At 35.5% G+C, this 19,378-nt stretch overlaps 3 protein-coding genes across 3 annotated transcripts; all 3 read left to right on the top strand.

Moving 5' to 3' along the window:
• Positions 1-6,637: 6,637 nt before the first annotated feature.
• Positions 6,638-7,672, top strand: LOC106355680. The gene has a single exon (XM_013795584.1). It carries the CDS (start codon positions 6,638-6,640, stop codon positions 7,670-7,672), a length of 1,035 nt encoding a protein of 344 aa, XP_013651038.1.
• A 4,724-nt stretch (positions 7,673-12,396) lies between these two features.
• On the top strand, positions 12,397-12,887 carry LOC106356936. The gene has a single exon (XM_013796647.3). It carries the CDS (start codon positions 12,475-12,477, stop codon positions 12,718-12,720), a length of 246 nt encoding a protein of 81 aa, XP_013652101.2. The 5' UTR covers positions 12,397-12,474; the 3' UTR covers positions 12,721-12,887.
• Positions 12,888-16,316: 3,429 nt separating this feature from the next.
• LOC111210562 (glutathione S-transferase T3-like) lies at positions 16,317-16,694 on the top strand. The gene has a single exon (XM_022711051.1). The coding sequence runs from the start codon at positions 16,317-16,319 to the stop codon at positions 16,692-16,694; it is 378 nt and encodes a 125-aa protein (XP_022566772.1).
• The last annotated feature ends 2,684 nt before the right edge of the window (positions 16,695-19,378 follow it).

The following is a 19,378-nucleotide window of genomic DNA, read 5'->3' as shown; positions in this document are numbered from 1 at the left end:
AAAACAGAGAAAGGTTCCTCATATTGACTTCTTTCTTGAGACGAGTTTCAAATGTTTTGTCGATCCCATCGGACCCTTTGATTCCATGTGAGTACAACTTCAAAATTCGCTGTATCTTTATTTCAGATTGTACTTTTTTTTTTGTGTGCTGATTGTTATAATTCTATCACAGGTGGTTCTTTCGACCCCCAGGCTCCGGCTTCCTTTTTGTCAACCCATCAAGCTTAAGGAACACAACACCACAAAAGCTCCTAAAACTGCTAAAACCAGTGGTTGAATGAAAATTTCATCCCTTAAAACACTTGGGAATCGTGGTAGTTTTGAAAGAACTACCTTGGTTTCAGCTGAGTCCAGAATCATATTTTGGAAGAAGAGTTGATAAGGAGCTCCCAATTAGAATCTTTCCACTCCAGAATTAGTTTCTCACGATCATATACAACTCAGGTAGCCACTCAGTTTGGTAGTTTGGTTTATCGAGTGTCATGTTGCAGGTTATCGAGTGTGTCTCCCACACCAGACCAGCTTATGTATTTGACTCTTAGGGGTGATTGGTAGTTGCTGTAGGTGCTGTCCACAACCGTATTTATTTTTAAAGCACCAAATTCAGAGCAATCAAGCTTTAATTTTTTTTTTGAAACCACAGCTCTAGAAATAACCTACAGCTGTACAAGTGCTCTGCAGAGCCAAATATCCAAAGCAATTTTTTAGTGCTTTCATAAAATTCTACATCAATAAAATTTAAAGCCACAGCAAAAAATCTACAGATTTTTTTCTACAGCAAAAATTTTAAAGCTACAGCCATTACCGATCAGACCCTTAGTTTATATTGTTTTGCTATTGCCCTAAATATACATACCTGTCATGTTGCAGGTTATCGAGGGTTTTATATGGGAGATTTCCTTCTGCAACGATGATAAAAGGGGGAATAAGATGTCAATCTTATCTTTCTAGATTTCTAATACCATTGTTAACGGAGAAAATCTTATGCATTTTCTGTCAAAGATAGCATCACACATTTGAAAGAGGCTTTGTTACCTACAGAAGGTGTAAAAACCTTTATCAAAATTCGACAGTTGTTACAGAGTACAGACTAAAGGTAAGTCCTAATTCGACAATGTTTCTCTGATGTTTATGTATACTCTTCATACTGTTTTTCTGTTTGTGGCTTGGAGATAGGCAAAACTATGTATCGTGAGTTGTAGATTTTTCTGGAGGTGGGGTATTATGGATTTGAGTTCATCTTACGTCCAGTGATACTAATGTTTTCTATCGTCATGATGTCTGAACAGTAGACATATGTATCCTGGAAGCATTACAAGGAGAGGCAAAGCTTTATTTCTAACGACACTATGGCAGTCTGGCAGTCACGAGACAGAGTTTCGACTGCAATAAACTAATAACAGAGGCCTAACTTAGCTAAATGAAATAAGACGTATGTAATATTGTCTCATTACTCCAACCTATAAGCCACAAGTATAAATATATATGAAAAGATAATATATAGTCAATGGAAAAACAAAAAGCTAAGATATTATCATAAATATTCTGTTAGATAATTGTTGTAACATACAATAACTTACAGATTCGATATAAATTCATAGTCTAAAAACATTAAAACATTAAAAACAAAAAATCTGAGTTTGAACTAACTTGTGAATCATATTTACCTTCCACAGTACGGTTAGAAGAATATGTAATAATACACAATAAATAAATAAATTTAAAACTAAACCAAAAATAATCAAGTCGGTAAGGACAAAATATTAACAAGAAAACGTAGTTAAATTTAAAGAAAATAAAGTACATAGATTTATAAATAAATTTTATCAGTAACTAAAACACTTTTCAATTAAATAATAACCAATTCAACTAATAGAGTTCAAAAATTCATTATTCATATTAGTTTATTTGTGAACTATTTCTTCTTCTTTTTTCTCAGCAATAACTATTTTTAAATTATATCTTTGCTAAAAACAGATGAAATAAAACCAATTGCTCTACCAACAGTCCATTTCATGTTCTGCAGCCTTCAACAGCTCACACCAAGAGTAGATGAGTGGTCCAAATCGGTAAAATTCAGACTGGAGGATTTGGCAAATGAACTTGGCCAATATACATAATTTACTGGACTTTAACTTGCAGCAAAGGTGTGAGAAAATCAACAAATCAATACTTAATTTTTTATATTTAAATACTAAAACAAAACTGTTCATCAAAATTCAATTTATATATACGAAAAACCTGGGCGTAGCCCGGAAAAATCTCTAGTATTCTTACAGATTTTATTTGAAACTTATAGTGTGGATGTTATTGTATAACACATGATTAGCACTATATTCGACTGAGCACATTGTATACATAAATTAGACAAGCACTAGGATTAAAAGTGATTCCATATCAGATATTTATAAACTTTATAATAATTAATCTCAAAATTAGGTCAAGTCATATCTTATTTCGTTTTGTCTCAAATGCTTCCTACGTTGCGTTAAATCAGTTTATCCAATCTATACATAAAGTAACTTGGATTCCAAATATATGTGTATACCAGAGCCAGCTGCTATCAATCTGATATCCTGATTGCGATGAGTTTAAAGAAAATGAGTTGCTTCGTGTGTTGTTGCCCGTTTCACAGGGCAGGCAGCCCATGCATGGAGTGTATAAGGAATTTGAACGATTATACGACTTGACTTTAAACGATTATTGAAGATTGAATAAATGTTGTCATATATGCATTAAAAATTGCAATAGATCTTGGCGCAGCCAAGCAGCCTCGTCATTTTATTCTTCACAAACACTATGTAGACGAATATTCCCTCACCTTTTAATTTATCTTTGCAGATAGATTTTACAAATATATATTGGGTAGTGGACTATGTATTAAAATAAACTAAGTTCAAATTTGAAATAGTTTAAAGCGCATATAATTTATTAAACTGTTCATTGATCATTTGACCTTTAATCTTTATGTATCTGTTTTGTACGGATTATAGATATTTTGCATGTTCTTATATCAAGAAAAACGATCTTACATGTAAATTTCTTTTTCAGCGTGAAAAGGATTTTATGGATAAGCCCTTTCTCAAAAAAAAAAAAACAGCATCATTATTGGAAAGATTTTTAGTGAAATATAAGAACCCGTCTCTTAACTTTTAACTTTTAACTAAAAAAACTAAAAATCGGTTCTTAAATTCTTAAATATCTTATTTAAAAACCGGTTTTTAGTTTTTTTAGTTAAAAGTTAAAAGTTAAGAAAGGAGTTCTTATATTCCACTAAAAACTGCACCCTAAAAACTTCCAATAATCATGCTCTTAGGTCATCCGCATTGGCCATTTTGTTAGAGAGTACCTCACCAAATAAATTAATTAAAAAAAATAGTCGTAGAAAGAGAATGAAAAAGCTTAGAAACGATGTTTAGGAAGAATTGTCCAAAAAAAGCTGAGATACGTTCACACTACATGTCTTGCTGTGAAGGAATTCTCCATGCTTTCATCCATTAATCTGCCACTAAAAGTAGTCTGATCATCCCATTAATTGATGATCCGAAAATATCTCAATTTCTTCGAAATTGGTAAAAAAATTAAATCATTATTTTGGAAATGATACGATGGATTATACGAGACTAATGGTTTATACTCACCATTATTTTGATATATGGAGAAAAAAACTCACATTAGATATACGTATCAGATTTAAATAATATATAAAAACTTGTACCATTTCATTGCTAATTAGTTTTAAGTTAGAAATTCAATAAATTTGTCATAACATGACTCCATTGTCACTACCAACAATGGCAAAAATAAATGCAAACGTAAAATGGGTATAACTTTGGCATATCTATATACATAAACTTTCTCCGTTCTTTAAAGATAGACTTTTAGAAAAAAAAATTGTTTCAAAAAGATGTATTTTTTGTGTTTTCTATGAAAAGATTGTAAACTTCAAGAAAATTAATTGACTTTATTGAATTATTATTGGTTAAAAGTTATTGAAAATTGAAAATTACAGAAACCAATACATTTATTATGGTAATTTAATGTGTTTTCTTAATATGCGCGAAAATATTAAAAAGTCTATTTTTGTGGAAACATAAGGGGTAGTTAATATTGTATGTTCTTAGCTTGTTAGAGCATGTTTAATCCAGGTCTCTTAGGTTAAGTCTTTTAGCGTAATATAAGACACGTCTTTTACCTTTTAACTAAAAAAGCTAAGAAACGTTTCTTATATCTCTTATTTAAGAGACGTCTTTTAACTGTTTTAGTTAAAAGCTAAGAGACTATATCTTATATTACGATAAGAGATTCAAGGTAAGAGACCTACAATATACATGCTCTTATTTGTTAATATGGACACGTTTATGGATAGAGACAGTTTAGTTGATCGATTCCATTGTCATTCGGAACCTAAAGTGGCGGCCGAGTCAGATTCCGCTCAGGCTTCCCGAAGATACCGTGGATTGTTTATGTTATATCTCGAGTCTCTAGGTTTTGTTTATTAATTGTCTTCATATATTGAAACAACCATCATCCTTCACTACGAACAATTAGTTTTTTAGTTAGCCTTATGAATCCGATTTGCCCTACAGAAATAAAAAAGTATTTCAAATTTATTTTTATGTAAATCCATTATCAAGTAAATTGTTGGATCAAAATCCAAACCCAAAATAAACGTTTGTCGATTATGAGTGTGATTGGATGAGTGTTTTAGAGTAATATTTTATTCTAGATTTAAAGTTACTTCAAATTTAGCTAAAACTCTACGAATCGGGTAAAACACTAAAATTTTTGTTGTTACTCTAGTTACTACTTTCTCTGTAAATTGGTGTTTAAGGATTTTGATTTTGTTTCAAAATAACTGATATTCTCACAATTCTATGTGAAATTTAATGTCATTTGAAATTTTTGATTTATTATAAAATACTTGCATCTTTTTTTTATTGGTTGAATTAGTTTTATTTAATGTTATTTTATATAACCAAAACCAATTATATAAAAATTTATATTTTTTTAATATTTGTGCAAAAAACTTTTAAAACCTCTTAAAATGATACAGAAAAAGTATTTAAAAAGAAAGAAAAGCACTCTAGTTTTTACTCCAGATATAGCTAGAGTAACTAATATTACTCTGCATTTCTCTCTCTTTCCATCTTCTCACCTTTTTTAATTTTCTCCACGTTTCACTTTTACATTTACTCTAAATTATGCTATAGTTTACCAATCAAACCTTATGTTTATATAAATGATTTTTGCGATCAACTGTTTGTACTTAAAAGAAATTATGGATGCACTTTCAAATTTTAGAACGAGTTAGTGTATGCGTATTGCGTAGTCGCTAAAATCATATCTATTTGAAAAGTTTATGATTAAAATAATTTGTTTTGCCGACAAAACATAGTATTTCATTACAGCCAGATATCCATATACGGAAAATATGGATCAAGTCCTTTAACCGAAAAGTTATTATTAATTAGCTAGCTAGTGATTGTCTACTATGTCCTGGCCAAATATATAGTGAGATCCAAGTCATTAACTATATTTGCCAATACAGACTAATTTTGCCATCAAAAACCATGTTTACCTTGGTACAACCGTACAAGTTCTAAAAATTCAAAGTTTTGATATATACATCTAGATTCCGAACAATCATCAATACTACATATATTTTTTTTTTTACAAAATATTAGTATATTATCTGGAAAGTGTAGAGTTGTATACTCAAACAGGGGTTTGGGTAAACTAATACAGTTTTCAGCTACATATGTAATTTGATTGACTTTAAATAGTACTATTTTCTTCTTTGAACATATAACGAGGACTTCCTCTAGACATCACAACCTGCCTGATCACAATCTTTTTAACTAGTTAGTAGTTACGACTCTCATAGGCACACGCTAGATTCCACCAAACTTCGATGTAAAAACATAAAAACATACATAACTTCAATGAAAAAAAAAATACATAACGCAGAGGGGGTCCTGAGAGGAAGCTAAGGAAGATTAGGTTTCCGGTCTTTATTTGCTTTAGTAAATTATCGGCCACGAATTACGGAGATCCTTAAGTGGCATAGTGGTTGTTGGTTTATGATGCCATAAGAGAGGGGTGGATCTGATTGGATCAATTCTGAGCCTTAACATTTTTCTTTATACATATTTTTATCATATCCAATTTATTAAATGTGAATTATGTTATAAAACATTTAGCGATCGACCTATTTATCAGCCCGTGTAGCAAGACGGACCAAGTCCATCCGCAGGATCATACTGGCGCCTATCTATTCTTGTGTTTATCTACATTATAGTTGGTGTTTATCTTACGTATTGCTAGTCATTATCTAGTTAAGGATAAGTACGATCTCATGTCGATCCAGTACTTAGACCGCCATTACCATATGTATATAAAGATCAGTTGGTCGACCTAATAATACACACAAGTTCCCCTCTTCATTCACAACACGTTATCAGCACGACCTTGTCTCTAAACCCTTCCAAAAATCCACCACCCATAAATCAGAAACCAAACGATCTCTTGCTATTTTGCGGCGACTCCTAAAGTTCTTCCAGTCGCCTCCTTTTCTCTCTGTCAGCAACCAGCAGTAGCTCTCTCTCCTCACAGACCGTTCAACTCATCACAAAAGATGTCAAAGATTGCGAATCTTGATTTCAGTGCTTTGAAAAGCAATGGTGACAACTACCTGGAATGGGCGCTTGATGCAAAGATCATGCTGCGATCAAAAGATCTTGGTGACACAATCACCAAAGACAACAATTCCAGTGACAAAGACAAGTATAGAGCTATCTACATGATACGCCACCATCTCCAAGAGAACTTGAAAACTCAGTACATGACCATGGAAAATCCATATGACCTTTGGATCGCTTTACAGCGAAGATATGACCACCAGAAAACGGTGTTGCTTCCAAAGGCTCAATATGATTGGAAACACATAAGGTTCTTGGACTACAAATCAGTAGACGAGTACAACTCAGTCATGTTCAGAATTGTGTCCTTGTTAAGGTTATGTGGTGAAAAAGTAACCGAGGAAGAGATGCTTAATAAGACTCTCTCCACGTTTCCTCAAACCAACATGGTTATGGAACAGCAGTACAGAGAGAGGAATTTCGCCACATATACTGAGTTGATAGAATGTCTCTTGTTGGCTGAAGCTAACAACGAACTGTTATTGAAAAACAGTGAGATGAGACCTCCTGGTACAGCTCTATTACCCGACATCTCTAAGCTGGCTATAGAGCCAAAGAAAGAGAGTAACCTTGTCCAACACAATGACCATCCCGGTCCAAACCGTGGAAGAAGTCAAGGACGAGGTCGTGGTTCTTTTAAAGCACACGGGCGAGGACGTGGTCGCGGTACCACACCCAGCTTTAGCCGTGGTCGTGGCCGAGGCCGTAGTGTGTCTTTTAAACCACAGATCAAAGCTGATCGATGCCACATATGTGGTATGGGTAATCATTGGGCAAAGAATTGCCGAACTCCTAAGCATTTGTGTGAGCTTTACATGGAGAGCTTAAAAAGAAACCCGAAAGCTAACATGGTTCGAGACCCGGGATATGATGGTGATGATGATGATGACTTGGAAGACGTCCAGGATCACCAGCACGAGTCAGACAAAGTTGATCACATGGAGTTTGAAACTTCAGACATACTGAAATAAGGAATTAAAATTCCATATCGTTTTTTTGTTTTTTCCTGGATTTGGTGTTCTTTAAGATTGTTTATCAGTGTTTGGCTTTGGATTTAACTTTATCCTTATGAATGAATAAATTTTTTTTTCATTTCTCGTATGCCTAAGAATTAGATCATTAAAGATACCATCTCTGAAAATTTTATTATTGTTCATTAACTTTATGATTATTGTTTTTGAAGAATGAAAAGTGGAATGGATACAATCGTGGTGGACAGTGGCACCAGCCACACCATTTTGAGAGACAAACGATTTTTCATACATCTCACACATAAGGTAGCTAACATCACCACTATAGCTGGCACGGCTAGCTTAATTGAAGGCTATGGCCACGCCAATATCTTATTGCCAAAAGGTACACATCTTGAGATTGAAGAGGCTTTGTACTCACCTAGCTCAAACAGAAGTCTATTGAGCTTTAAAGACATAAGACTGAATGGTTTCCACATCGAAACAATGGGTGAAGGAAGTAAATAATTCCTACAGATTTATAAAATCACCCAAGGCAATAAGAAAGTCTTTGAGACTATACCTGCGTGTGGGACTGGTCTTTATTATGCCCAGACCAGTCTTGTTGAGGCTAATGCCATCTTGAATAAAGAATTCAAAGAAGAGTTCACTCTTTGGCACAATCGGCTGGGACACTCCGGTTCGAACATGATGCGAAAACTCATATCAAATTCAAATGGTCACAATTTGAAAACAAAAAGAGTTATCCCTAAGAATATCACATGTGAAGCATGCTCACAAGGGAAACTAATTACTAAGCCATCACGTACCAAAGTGAATAAGGAAGTGACAAATTTCCTAGAAAGAATACAAGTTGATATTTGTGGACCAATACACCCACCCTGTGGGACATTTAGATATTTTATGGTCCTGATTGATGCATCCACAAGATGGTCACATGTTTGTCTCCTATCAACTCGTAATCTAGCACTTGCAAGATTGCTGGCTCAGATAATAAGACTGAGAGCACATTTTCCAGATTTTCCATTAAAGACTATACGTCTAGACAATGCAAGTGAATTCACTTCCCAAGCTTTTAATGACTATTGTATGTCCATGGGGGTAAGTGTGGAGCATTCTGTAGCACATGTCCATACTCAGAATGGCCTGGCTGAATCCTTTATAAAACGGATCCAGCTGATTGCCCGGCCACTCTTAATGAATACCAAACTCCCAGTATCAGCTTGGGGACATGCAGTACTACATGCAACTGAGCTAATTCACATCAGGCCATCTAGTGAGCACAAATACTCGCCATCTCAACTACTAACGGGTCATGAGCCAGATATATCTCATCTAAGAGTTTTTGGATGTGCTGTCCAAGTGCCTATAGCACCACCACAGAGAACAAAGATGGGACCTCAGAGGAGAATGGGAGTATATGTTGGATACGATTCTCCTTATATTATTAAGTACCTAGAACCAACAACAGGTGATTTGTTTAAGGTCAGGTTCGCGGATTGTCATTTTGATGAATCCCAGTATCCAGCATTAGGGGGAGATTATGGTTAGCTGGTACATGATATAAAATGGAATCAAACATCCTTAACATGGCAGGATCCTCGGACTAGAGATTGTGATCTAGAAGTCCGGAAGATTATACATCTTCAAGAGCTAGCTAACAGATTGCCAGATTCCTTTGCTGACCCAAATAGAGTAACCAAGTCATACATACCAGCTGCAAATGCACCAATAAGACTTGATGTCCGTGATGGACATAATCAGGCTGCTACTACGTCTAAACCACAATTGAAACGTGGTAGACCAGTAGGTTCCAAAGACAAAGAAGTTCGGAAAAGAAAGAGTGCAAAGAAATCCGACAAAGTGGAAACTCTAGACATGGAAAAGGAAACTCATGTACCACCAAAAGATACTTGGGACGCTAAGAATCAAGGTAATGAAGTTCCTGACAATAATGAGATCTCAATAAATTATGTCATGTCTGGAAGGAAATGGAACAGAAAACATGTCGACATGAGTGATATATTTGCTTATAATGTAGCAGTCGAATTGATGGATAATAAGGATCTAGAACCCACATCTATACTAGAATGTATGCAACGACCAGATTGGTTGAAATGGAAAGAAGCCATTAATGTGGAGTTAGAATCACTGAAAAAGAGAGGAGTGTTTGGACAGATCATCCGGACACCTCACAACATAAAACCAGTGGGATACAAATGGGTTTTTGTGAGAAAAAGAAATGAGAAAGGAGAAGTTGTGAGATATAAAGCACGACTTGTTGCACAAGGATTCTCACAAAGACCAGGAATAGATTATGAGGAAACTTATTCCCCTGTGGTGGATGCTACGACCTTAAGATTTCTAATAAGTCTGGCTGTAAGAGAAGGTCTTGATATGCGGTTAATGGATGTTGTAACTGCCTACTTATATGGTCCACTGGATACTGAGATATACATGAAAATTCCAGATGGTATTGAATTGAAAAACAAAAAGAGTTCTCAAGAACAACATTGTATCAGATTGAACAAGTCTCTTTATGGATTAAAGCAATCATGTCGAATGTGGTACAATAGACTGTCTGAATATCTCCTGAAAGAAGGATACAAAAACGACCAGATCTGCCCATGCATATTCATAAAGAAGTTCAATAAGGGTTTTGTAATCATTGCATTATATGTAGATGATTTAAATATCCTAGGAACCTCTGGAGAAATTTCTCAAACTGTTGAATATCTCAAAAAAGAATTCGAGATGAAAGATCTTGGAAAAACAAAGTTTTGTTTGGGATTGCAACTTGAGTATATGAAAGATGAAATTCTTGTGCATCAAAAGGCATATACAGAAAAAGTACTCAAAAGATTTAATATGGACCAGTCTCACCCATTGACTAGCCCCATGGTCGTGAGAAGTCTTGGTCCGGACACTGACCCATTTGGTCCGAAGAAGAAAAATGAGGAAGTCCTTGTCCCGAAGTGCCTTATCTCAGTGCCATAGGAGCTCTGATGTATTTAGCTGGCCACACACGACCAGACATCAGCTTTGCTGTGAACTTACTTTCTAGGTTCAGCTCATGTCCGACCCAAAGGCACTGGAACGGGATTAAACATATACTTCGTTACCTACAAGGAACGAAAGACTTGGGTCTTATGTTTACTAACAAATCTAAGGAAGATTTAGTTGGTTTTGCTGATGCAGGTTATCTCTCTGATCCACATTATGCTAGATCTCAGACTGGTTATGTTTTTACACACGGTGGGACAGCTATATCCTGGCGGTCCATGAAGCAGACCATGGCAGCCACATCCTCTAACCACGCAGAAATATTAGCCATGCATGAAGCCAGCCGTGAGAGTGTATGGATGAGATCCATGACACAGCATATTCGTACCACTTGTGGTATGATCAAAGGAAAGGATCCACCGACCATCCTATACGAGGATAACACAGCATGCATCGCACAGCTTAAGGATGGATACATTAAAGGAGATAGGACGAAACATATTCTTCCTAAGTTCTTCTTTACACACGAGCTTCAGAAGGCAGGAGAGGTCCAAGTATTGCAAGTCCGTTCGAGTGAGAATTCAGCCGACCTCTTCACCAAGTCACTACCAACCTCAACGTTCAAGAAGCTCATATGGAAGATAGGCATGCGTCGACTGAAGGATCTTCGGTGATGCATTCATCAGGGGGAGTTCATGTGTTGTACTCTTTTTCCTGTCTTGTTTTCCCTTTTACCACATTGGGTTTTGGGTTTGTCAAGAGAGGTTTTAATGAGGCAACATCTAAAGCATGAATGAACCTTGACCGGATGTGTCGATCAAGGGGGAGTGTTATAAACCATTTAGTGATCGACCCATTTATCAGCCCGTGTAGCAAGACAGGTCAAGCCCATCCGCAGGATCATACTGGCGTCTATCTACTCTTGTGTTTATCTACATTATAGTTGGTGTTTATCTTACGTATTGCTAGTCATTATCTAGTTAAGGATAAGTACGATCTCATGTCGATCCAGTACTTAGACCGTCATTACCATATGTATATAAAGACCAGTTGGTCGACCTAATAATACACACAAGTTCCCCTCTTCATTAACAACAAATTATTTGATGTCTCTGAGTATTTATAGGCCTTGTTCCTTTTTAATTGCTTGGTTTGAAAATATTCATAACTGACACTGACATAACGTTACATCACCAATGCACCAATGCGGACTTAAAATTTAAGAGGCTATAAATATTTTTAAAAAGACTATATCAAATTCTTTTATATAGATAAAAATTTTAAGATTTTTTTTAGCGATGGTTAATTGTGTTATTACAAATAAAAATTATTACAAACAATTTTAAAGCTGATAATTATAATTGGTTTATAAGGATTAACATCTAACTTCGCCATTTTAACACCACTTTGAACTATTTATGAGATTCATATTTGACGGACACTTTACATCACGATTTTATAAACTCGAAGTGAAACCAATAGACAATATGGAGTACCACATCAATCTTAAGATTTGTCCATATGACTTTTAAAATATTTCGGAGTCAAAACGAATGTATAATACGTATTGTCTAAGATCGGTTCTAAAGTAGATGTGTACGAGATATTGGTCTACGTATTTGTAGAGAAATACGTATAATACGTGGCAAACAAGGACAATTTACCAGTAAAAATGGACCCCACCAGTTTTTATCTATAAATAACGCCCCGAACCTCTCCCCCTAAAATGCAACAACACATCTTTCCAATTAATTAAGGAAAAACGTAAGGCTCTTTTTATTTTCTAAATTTATAAAAAGATGTCGCTAGCTATCGCAGATGTTTATATGGTGAGGAAGTTTCATAGAGAGAGTATGAAGAAGCCTGCCAAACCTGCGGTGTATATCGGCGAGGGAGACGAAAAGATGGTCGGAGGAGAGCTCCGGGAGGTCATGAAACCGCCGGTGAAACAGAGTGGGTCTGGAAGATTCGGAAGGTGGTTTGTTGGAAAGTCAGGAGTGAAGAAAAGCTCTGCTAAAGTTTCTGATCCCATGGCGATTGAGTGATCAAGACGAACAAGAAAACGTTCTCTTAGCTTATTTTCTTTTTGTTTTATTTTCATGCGTCTTTTTTAAGTTTATTCTCTTTCATTTTACCGTGTGATTGTAATTTTATAAATAGTTGGTAACGTTGTAAATTATGAAGAAAAGCTCTGCTAAAGTTTCTGATCCCATGGCGATTGAGTGATCAAGACGAACAAGAAAACGTTCTCTTAGCTTATTTTCTTTTTGTTTTATTTTCATGCGTCTTTTTTAAGTTTATTCTCGTTCATTTTACCGTGTGATTGCAATTTTATAAATAGTTGGTAACGTTGTAAATTATGAAGTTAAATATGAGCAAAAACATATATGTAGAGTGTGGTTTTTGGAAAAACTGCACTGTATTTCCTTAATACAAAAGGTACGTGATGAGTTTTACACCAAACCAAATTCCAAACTAAACATGTGTTGCCAGACCATGTCATTCTTTTAACAATATTGGGCACTAAAAACTATGTATATCAGAAAAATATACGTAATGGATGTTAGAAATATATCAGTATTTTCATCAACGACACTTCTGCCTTTCCTTTCCTTTTCTTTTAGTCCACAACTCATATACGAAGACTTTTTAAAGTTGAATTTAGAATAAACCACTCATATCTGATATCAGAAGATATCATATAAGATATTTGTATTACTGACTAATCACTAGAGTTAAAAAAGTTAATTAAAACACTTATCCAAATACAATTTCGGTGTTCCGCAGAATACATTTAAAAATAGACTATTTTGCAGGTCTCATTTAGGACAAATCACACATGTAATAGTTTAAAAGACACGAAAATATATAAAAAATGAGGCAGACACTTTTAAAAGATAAAGTAGTGGGTAAGATAAAATAAACAAAATGAAAATAAATAAAGACTTTTTTAGTGGATGTTCAAAAGCATGAATAGTGAAAAAAATAAACTGAAAGTATATGAGGGAGGTTGGGAGAAGGACTCTTAGCGGCTGTGATTGGTCGCAACTCACAGTTATATGGCTCTCAAAATACAAACAGCTAAAACAATAAGTTCTAGATTGGTCACAGATTCACGGCATTTGCAGCTGTTTTTAGTTGTTCAGGAATTTTCTTCCTCTTTTCTATTTGCAGCCTCTTATTAGATTTTTAAATGTATAATCTATCTGTTCCAGTGTCATTAAGGTTTTTGAAAATTAATTAAAATATTAATTTCTGATTTATTCTAAGTACACATTGTATTATTAGATTTTTATTGGATTTTATTAATTAATGAGTCAAAAATAAAAGTAAAACTGAAAAAAATATATGCGCACGGCACTTATAATAAAAATATTTTAAAAATTAAAATGACATTTTGTATGGAACAAATGTAATATACTAAACCACTCAACTAAATAAAATACTCTTAACTTTAAATAAACGACCAAAATATATGTTTGATTATCATTTACGAGTAAAGAAAAGGAAACAATATAAAGAAAGTATAAGGAAAAAGTAAAACATTTACTTTAATATTCTCTTGTACCAAGTTGATATAAAATTTGGAGCGGGTGGGGGGGGGGGGGGGGGGGGGGGGGGGGGGGGGGGGGGGGGGGGGGGGGGGGGGGGGGGGGGGGGTAAATTTACATTTTCTCCAGCTTTTACCGATCTAAAAGCATGATTAATGCGGTATGTTAAGTGGGTTTTTAAAGTTTTTAGCTTAAAAATAAATTATGTAATTAATAAGGCACATCGCTTAATTAAGCAACACAAAAACCGTGTCTTATGCAACACGTGTGGCCATTCCGCTTCTTCTCTCTTTCTCTCTCTTTCGTCTCTTTCGTTTCGACGACTCCGCCTCTCTCATTTCTCGATCTCTCTGGAAATAATCGACGATGATCTCTCTCTCAACAGAATCGAAAGGAATCGACGATGATCTCTACTCGACGGAATCGACTATGGTCTCTCCTCGACGGAATCGACGATGGTCTCTCCTCGACGGACTTGACGATGGTCTCTCCTCGACAGACTCAGATGATGATCTATCCCGACGGAATCAATCCACGTCTCTTTCGGTATCCTCGATGGAATCAGTCGGCGTCATACTCGGTGGACTCCTTGCATGTCTCTCTCTCTCGATGGCTCAGATGATGATCTCTCCCGACGGCTCCGATGATGTCTCTCTCTCTCTCTCTCGACGGCTCAGATGATGATCTTTCTCGACGGCTCAGATGATGATCTCTCTCGACGGCTCAGATGATGTCTCTCTCTCTCTCGACGGCTCAGATGATGATCTCTCTCGACGGCTCAGATGATGATCTCCCCCGACGGAATCAGTCGGCGTCTTAGTCGGTGGACTCCTCGTCTGTCTCTCTCTCTCGACGGCTCACCTCGATGAAGAATCACTTCATCTCTCTCTCCGGCCCGGAGGTCTCCTCGACGAAATCAAAAGGAAAGGTAAAGCTATGTATTTTTCCTTTTATATCTGCATCCATCTTGATTTTTTGTGTTGGTTTCTGCCTCCTGATTTGTCTCTGTATTTGTAACTTCATATGGACGGATTAAGAGACGAAGGTTCCTCAAACAAGGCGACTACAATTGCAATACAGGTAAACCATATATCTTTGATCTGTTAAATTGATTGAACGTTAGATAAAACGAAATGTATTGTTTGTGAATCTCGTCTGCAATGAATTGATTTGTTGTGTCTCTTCTGCTCTGAAATGCAATAGAGGTTAGTGATAATGCAATAGAGGTTGGTGACAATCGTTGATTTGGTCTTAAATGATATGGTTTAGCTTCTGTTCTGAATTGACTCTAGGGTAATTAGTGGTTTCTTATAGTCGTTGATCTGTTGCCATTGATGTTGATTTTGATTCACGTTTGAAAATGAAGTGAATTGTCGATAATAAATGACATTTTTTTGTGTTTGATTATGGTTGTGAAAGTGTAATAAATTGAAGTTAGATATATGTCAAGTCGAGTTTGGTTGTGGTTTGTTATTTTAAACTTAACGCGAACCCAAAAGTCATCTTTCCAGATTTGTTTTAAAGGCATGAGTTTATTACTTTACAAGTTGTATTGAAAGATGGATAGTCGAGTTGGTTGGGTGTGTTGAATGAGTTCGTCCTTCTCTTTAATCTATAAAACACTTTCCTTCTCCTCTTTCTTGAATACATTCATATCTCTTCCAACTCCAACAAATTCCTATATGTTATTTCTCTCTTCTTTGACTTCTAAAATGTCTTTTAATCCATTTACTGACTCTTCAAACTTTGTTGAGCTACTTCATAGTCAACAAAATGTAGTCTTTGGTAATGTTTCAGATAGTGTTTCACTTTCTTCTTCGTAAGTTCCTTTCTTAGCCAGTCAAGGAACCGAAAATTCTAACTTCAGTGAAGAAACTCCAACCAATCGTAAAGAACAAAGGACCTGGACCTCAACTGATGATGTAGTGCTCATCAACTTGTGGTTAAACACGAGAAAAGATCCCGTAGTAGGGAATGAGCAAAGGTCCGTTGCTTTCTGGAAAAGAATAGTTGCGTACTTCTCGGCTAGTCCCAAGATTGCTCCCGGTGAAAGAAGAGAAGCATCACACTATAAGCAACGGTGGCACAAGATGAATGACTTGGTCTGTAAGTTTTGTGGAGCATATGAAGCTGCAACCAGAGAAAAAAGTAGTGGACAAAATGATAATGATGTTCTCAAACTAGCCCACAAAATCTTCTTCACCAACCATAAAAAGAAGTTCACACTTGAGCATGCTTGGAAGGAGCTGAGAAATGACCAAAAGTGGTGTGAGTTTTCTTCAACTAAAAATGAAGGATGCTCCAAAAGGAGTAAGTTTGAGGATGGTTCACATTCAGCATGCTCTGAAACAAATGAAACCGATAGTGTTGTAGCTGATAAAGGAACCACTCGTCCCACGGGTGTTAAGGCAGCAAAAGCCCGTGGGAAGAAACCGATGGTTGATGCGAAGGAGCTGTCTCAGTTTTAGACTATGTGGAGCATCAAGCAGCAGGATTTGGCTATGAAAGAAAAGCTCTCGAAGATGAAGCTACTAGACAGTCTCATTGCAAAACAAGAACCCTTAGCTGATTATGAAGAAGCTTTGAAGAAGAAGCTAATCAATGAGCTGATGTCTAATTAGATTAAGTCTAACTCTCGGTTCAGTGCTAGTTTGATGCTTGTTCGATATCAATATTCTTGTTCTTGTTGTTGTTGTTGTTCTCGGTTTAGTTCTTGTTTGTCTTGTGCTTTGTTTAAAGTCTAAGTTTAAGTCTCAGTTTTTATTGTTCTGGTTATTGATGATATAAAAGGTTTTATGTTCTCCTGTTCTTGTTGAGCTATATTTTCCGTTAATGTTTTTGGTCTTTGTTGAGTTATCTGTTGATGTGGACTATTATTTTATTTGTTTTAGGTAACGAGTGAAGAGTGAAGCAAGTGATTGCATCTCTTTGTTTTCTAGTGTCACGGGAAAGAAGAGGTTGCATACTGGTTCTGTCACACTTGTTTTGGTTCTGTTGTGTCACGGTAACGAGTGAAGAGTGAAGCTAATGGGTGCATTGTCATGTTGTCTCTTGTTTTGTTGTGTCACGGTTTCTTGTGTCTTTGTAATGTGGTCATTGTGTCAATGTCTCTTGTTTTGTTGTATCACAGACAAGAACAAAGGCTCTCTATTTTGCTTGTAACACGGACAAACGTGTATAAATAAAACATTGTAATGAAAATGTAATGCAAACTCTCTCTTTTGTAACTTGAAGTTCTTTGGTTTGCTTTTAATTTTTAAACGTATCACACCACAACACTCTTCTTCAAATTCATCACACACCATCTCTCATCAATCATCTTCTCTCGACACACATATTCTCTCAACACTCTTCTTCATTCATCACACAACATCTCTCATCAATCATCTTCTCTCGACACTCTTCTTCATTTCCTTTTTAAAAAATCTAAAACACAACTCACACACATATGGCTTCTTCTTCGGAAAACACTTTTGAAGGAGGCTCAATTGATGATACTTTTGATCAAATGTTTGATCAACACTTTGATCAATCCTTTGAAAATTTTACCATTCATTATGGTGATCAAGCAGAAGAAATATAAAAAATAAAAAAATGAGCTTATATTGAAAGAAATCGTGAAGAAGGCCATATACGTATATGGAATGATTATTTCAGTGAAACTCCAACGTATCCTGAAAATTTATTCCGACGATGTTTTCGAATGAACAAACCATTGTTCATGCACATTGTCGATCGACTCTCCAACGAAGTTCAATTCTTTCGGCAAAAGAAAGATGGTCTTGGAAGGCTTGGTCTCTCTACCCTCAAAAGTGTACAACAGCTATTCGTGTCTTGTCATATGGTACTACGGCAGGCACAGTTGACGAATATCTCTGGCTCGGTGAAACCACAACTCGGTCATGTTTGGAGAATTTTGTGGACGGAATTATTTATTTGTTTGGTGATAAGTATCTACGAAGACCAACACCGGCTGATCTTCAACGTCTACTTGATATTGGATAGTATCGTGGATTTTCTAAGATGATAGGAAGCATCGATTGTATGCATTGGGAGTGAAAGAATTGTCCTACCGCTTGGAAAGGGCAATATTCTCGTGGTTCGGGTAAACCTACAATCGTTTTAGAGGCGGTTGTTTCGTATGATCTCTGGATATGACATGCATTTTTTGGACTTCCAGGTACCTTAAATGATATCAATGTTCTTGATCGATCACATGTTTTTGATGACATAATAAAATGTCAAATTCCTCAAGTCACTTTTTCTGTCAATGAAATAGAGTATCATATGGCTTACTATTTCACCGATGGTATTTATCCGAATGTGCAACTTTTATCCAATCTATTCCAATACCACAAGGGCCGAAAGTAGTATTATTTGCTCAACGTCAAGAAGTTGTCTGAAAAGATGTCGAACGTGCTTTTTGGAGTCTTGCAACTCGTTTTGCCATTGTTAAAAATCCAGCACTTTTTTGGGATAAAGTCAAAATTGGAAAGATTATGAGGCATGTATCATACTCTATAATATGATAGTATAAGACAAACGAAATGGATACACTCAATTTGATGTTTCAAAGTTCCAACTAGGAGAAGACACCAGAACTTCACATGTGGATCTCACGTATTCTACATATATTCTTACAAATGTCGCCAATATGATGGATGTTTGGACTAGAATTCGCGATAGGCAAATATATCAACAACTGAAAGATGATTTGGTTGAACATGTGTGGCTTAAATTTGAACGTAATGAAGACAACAACTGATCTCGGATGCATCTTTCAATTTTTTATCTTTTTTTACTAATCTTTGTTTTTAAGTTTTATATTTAAATCTATGTTTAAAATGTTATCTTTTATAATGTTGCAATTTAATAAATAAATTTTATTTTAATTAAATGTTTTTTTAAAAAAACCCCTAAATAAGAGACTTGTATTGAAGGCGCTAATTGTACGGGTCTCTTAATTATGTCTCTTAACTTCATTTTAACTACTTAAAAGTATTAAAAGAATATTAAGAGATCTAAGAAAGAGCTTTAGGATAATCAGGCTCTAAGAGTCAAAAATAAAGATAGAACTGAAAAAAAAATATGCGCATGGCACTTATAATAAAAATATTTTAAAAATTAAAATGACTTTTGTATGGAACAGATG

Source organism: Brassica napus, chromosome C6 (genome assembly GCF_020379485.1).
Source record: "Brassica napus cultivar Da-Ae chromosome C6, Da-Ae, whole genome shotgun sequence".
NCBI classification, from domain to species: Eukaryota; Viridiplantae; Streptophyta; class Magnoliopsida; order Brassicales; family Brassicaceae; genus Brassica; species Brassica napus.
The sequence above is the reverse complement of the archived record's forward strand: the minus strand, read 5'-3'. Positions and strand labels throughout refer to the sequence as shown.

What these genes read in the sequence shown, in the direction of transcription:
- LOC106356936 (XM_013796647.3), top strand. Translation starts at nt 12,475, where the DNA reads ATGTCGCTAGCTATCGCAGATGTTTATATGGTGAGGAAGTTTCATAGA.
- LOC106355680 (XM_013795584.1), top strand. Translation starts at nt 6,638, where the DNA reads ATGTCAAAGATTGCGAATCTTGATTTCAGTGCTTTGAAAAGCAATGGT.
- LOC111210562 (XM_022711051.1), top strand. Translation starts at nt 16,317, where the DNA reads ATGAATGACTTGGTCTGTAAGTTTTGTGGAGCATATGAAGCTGCAACC.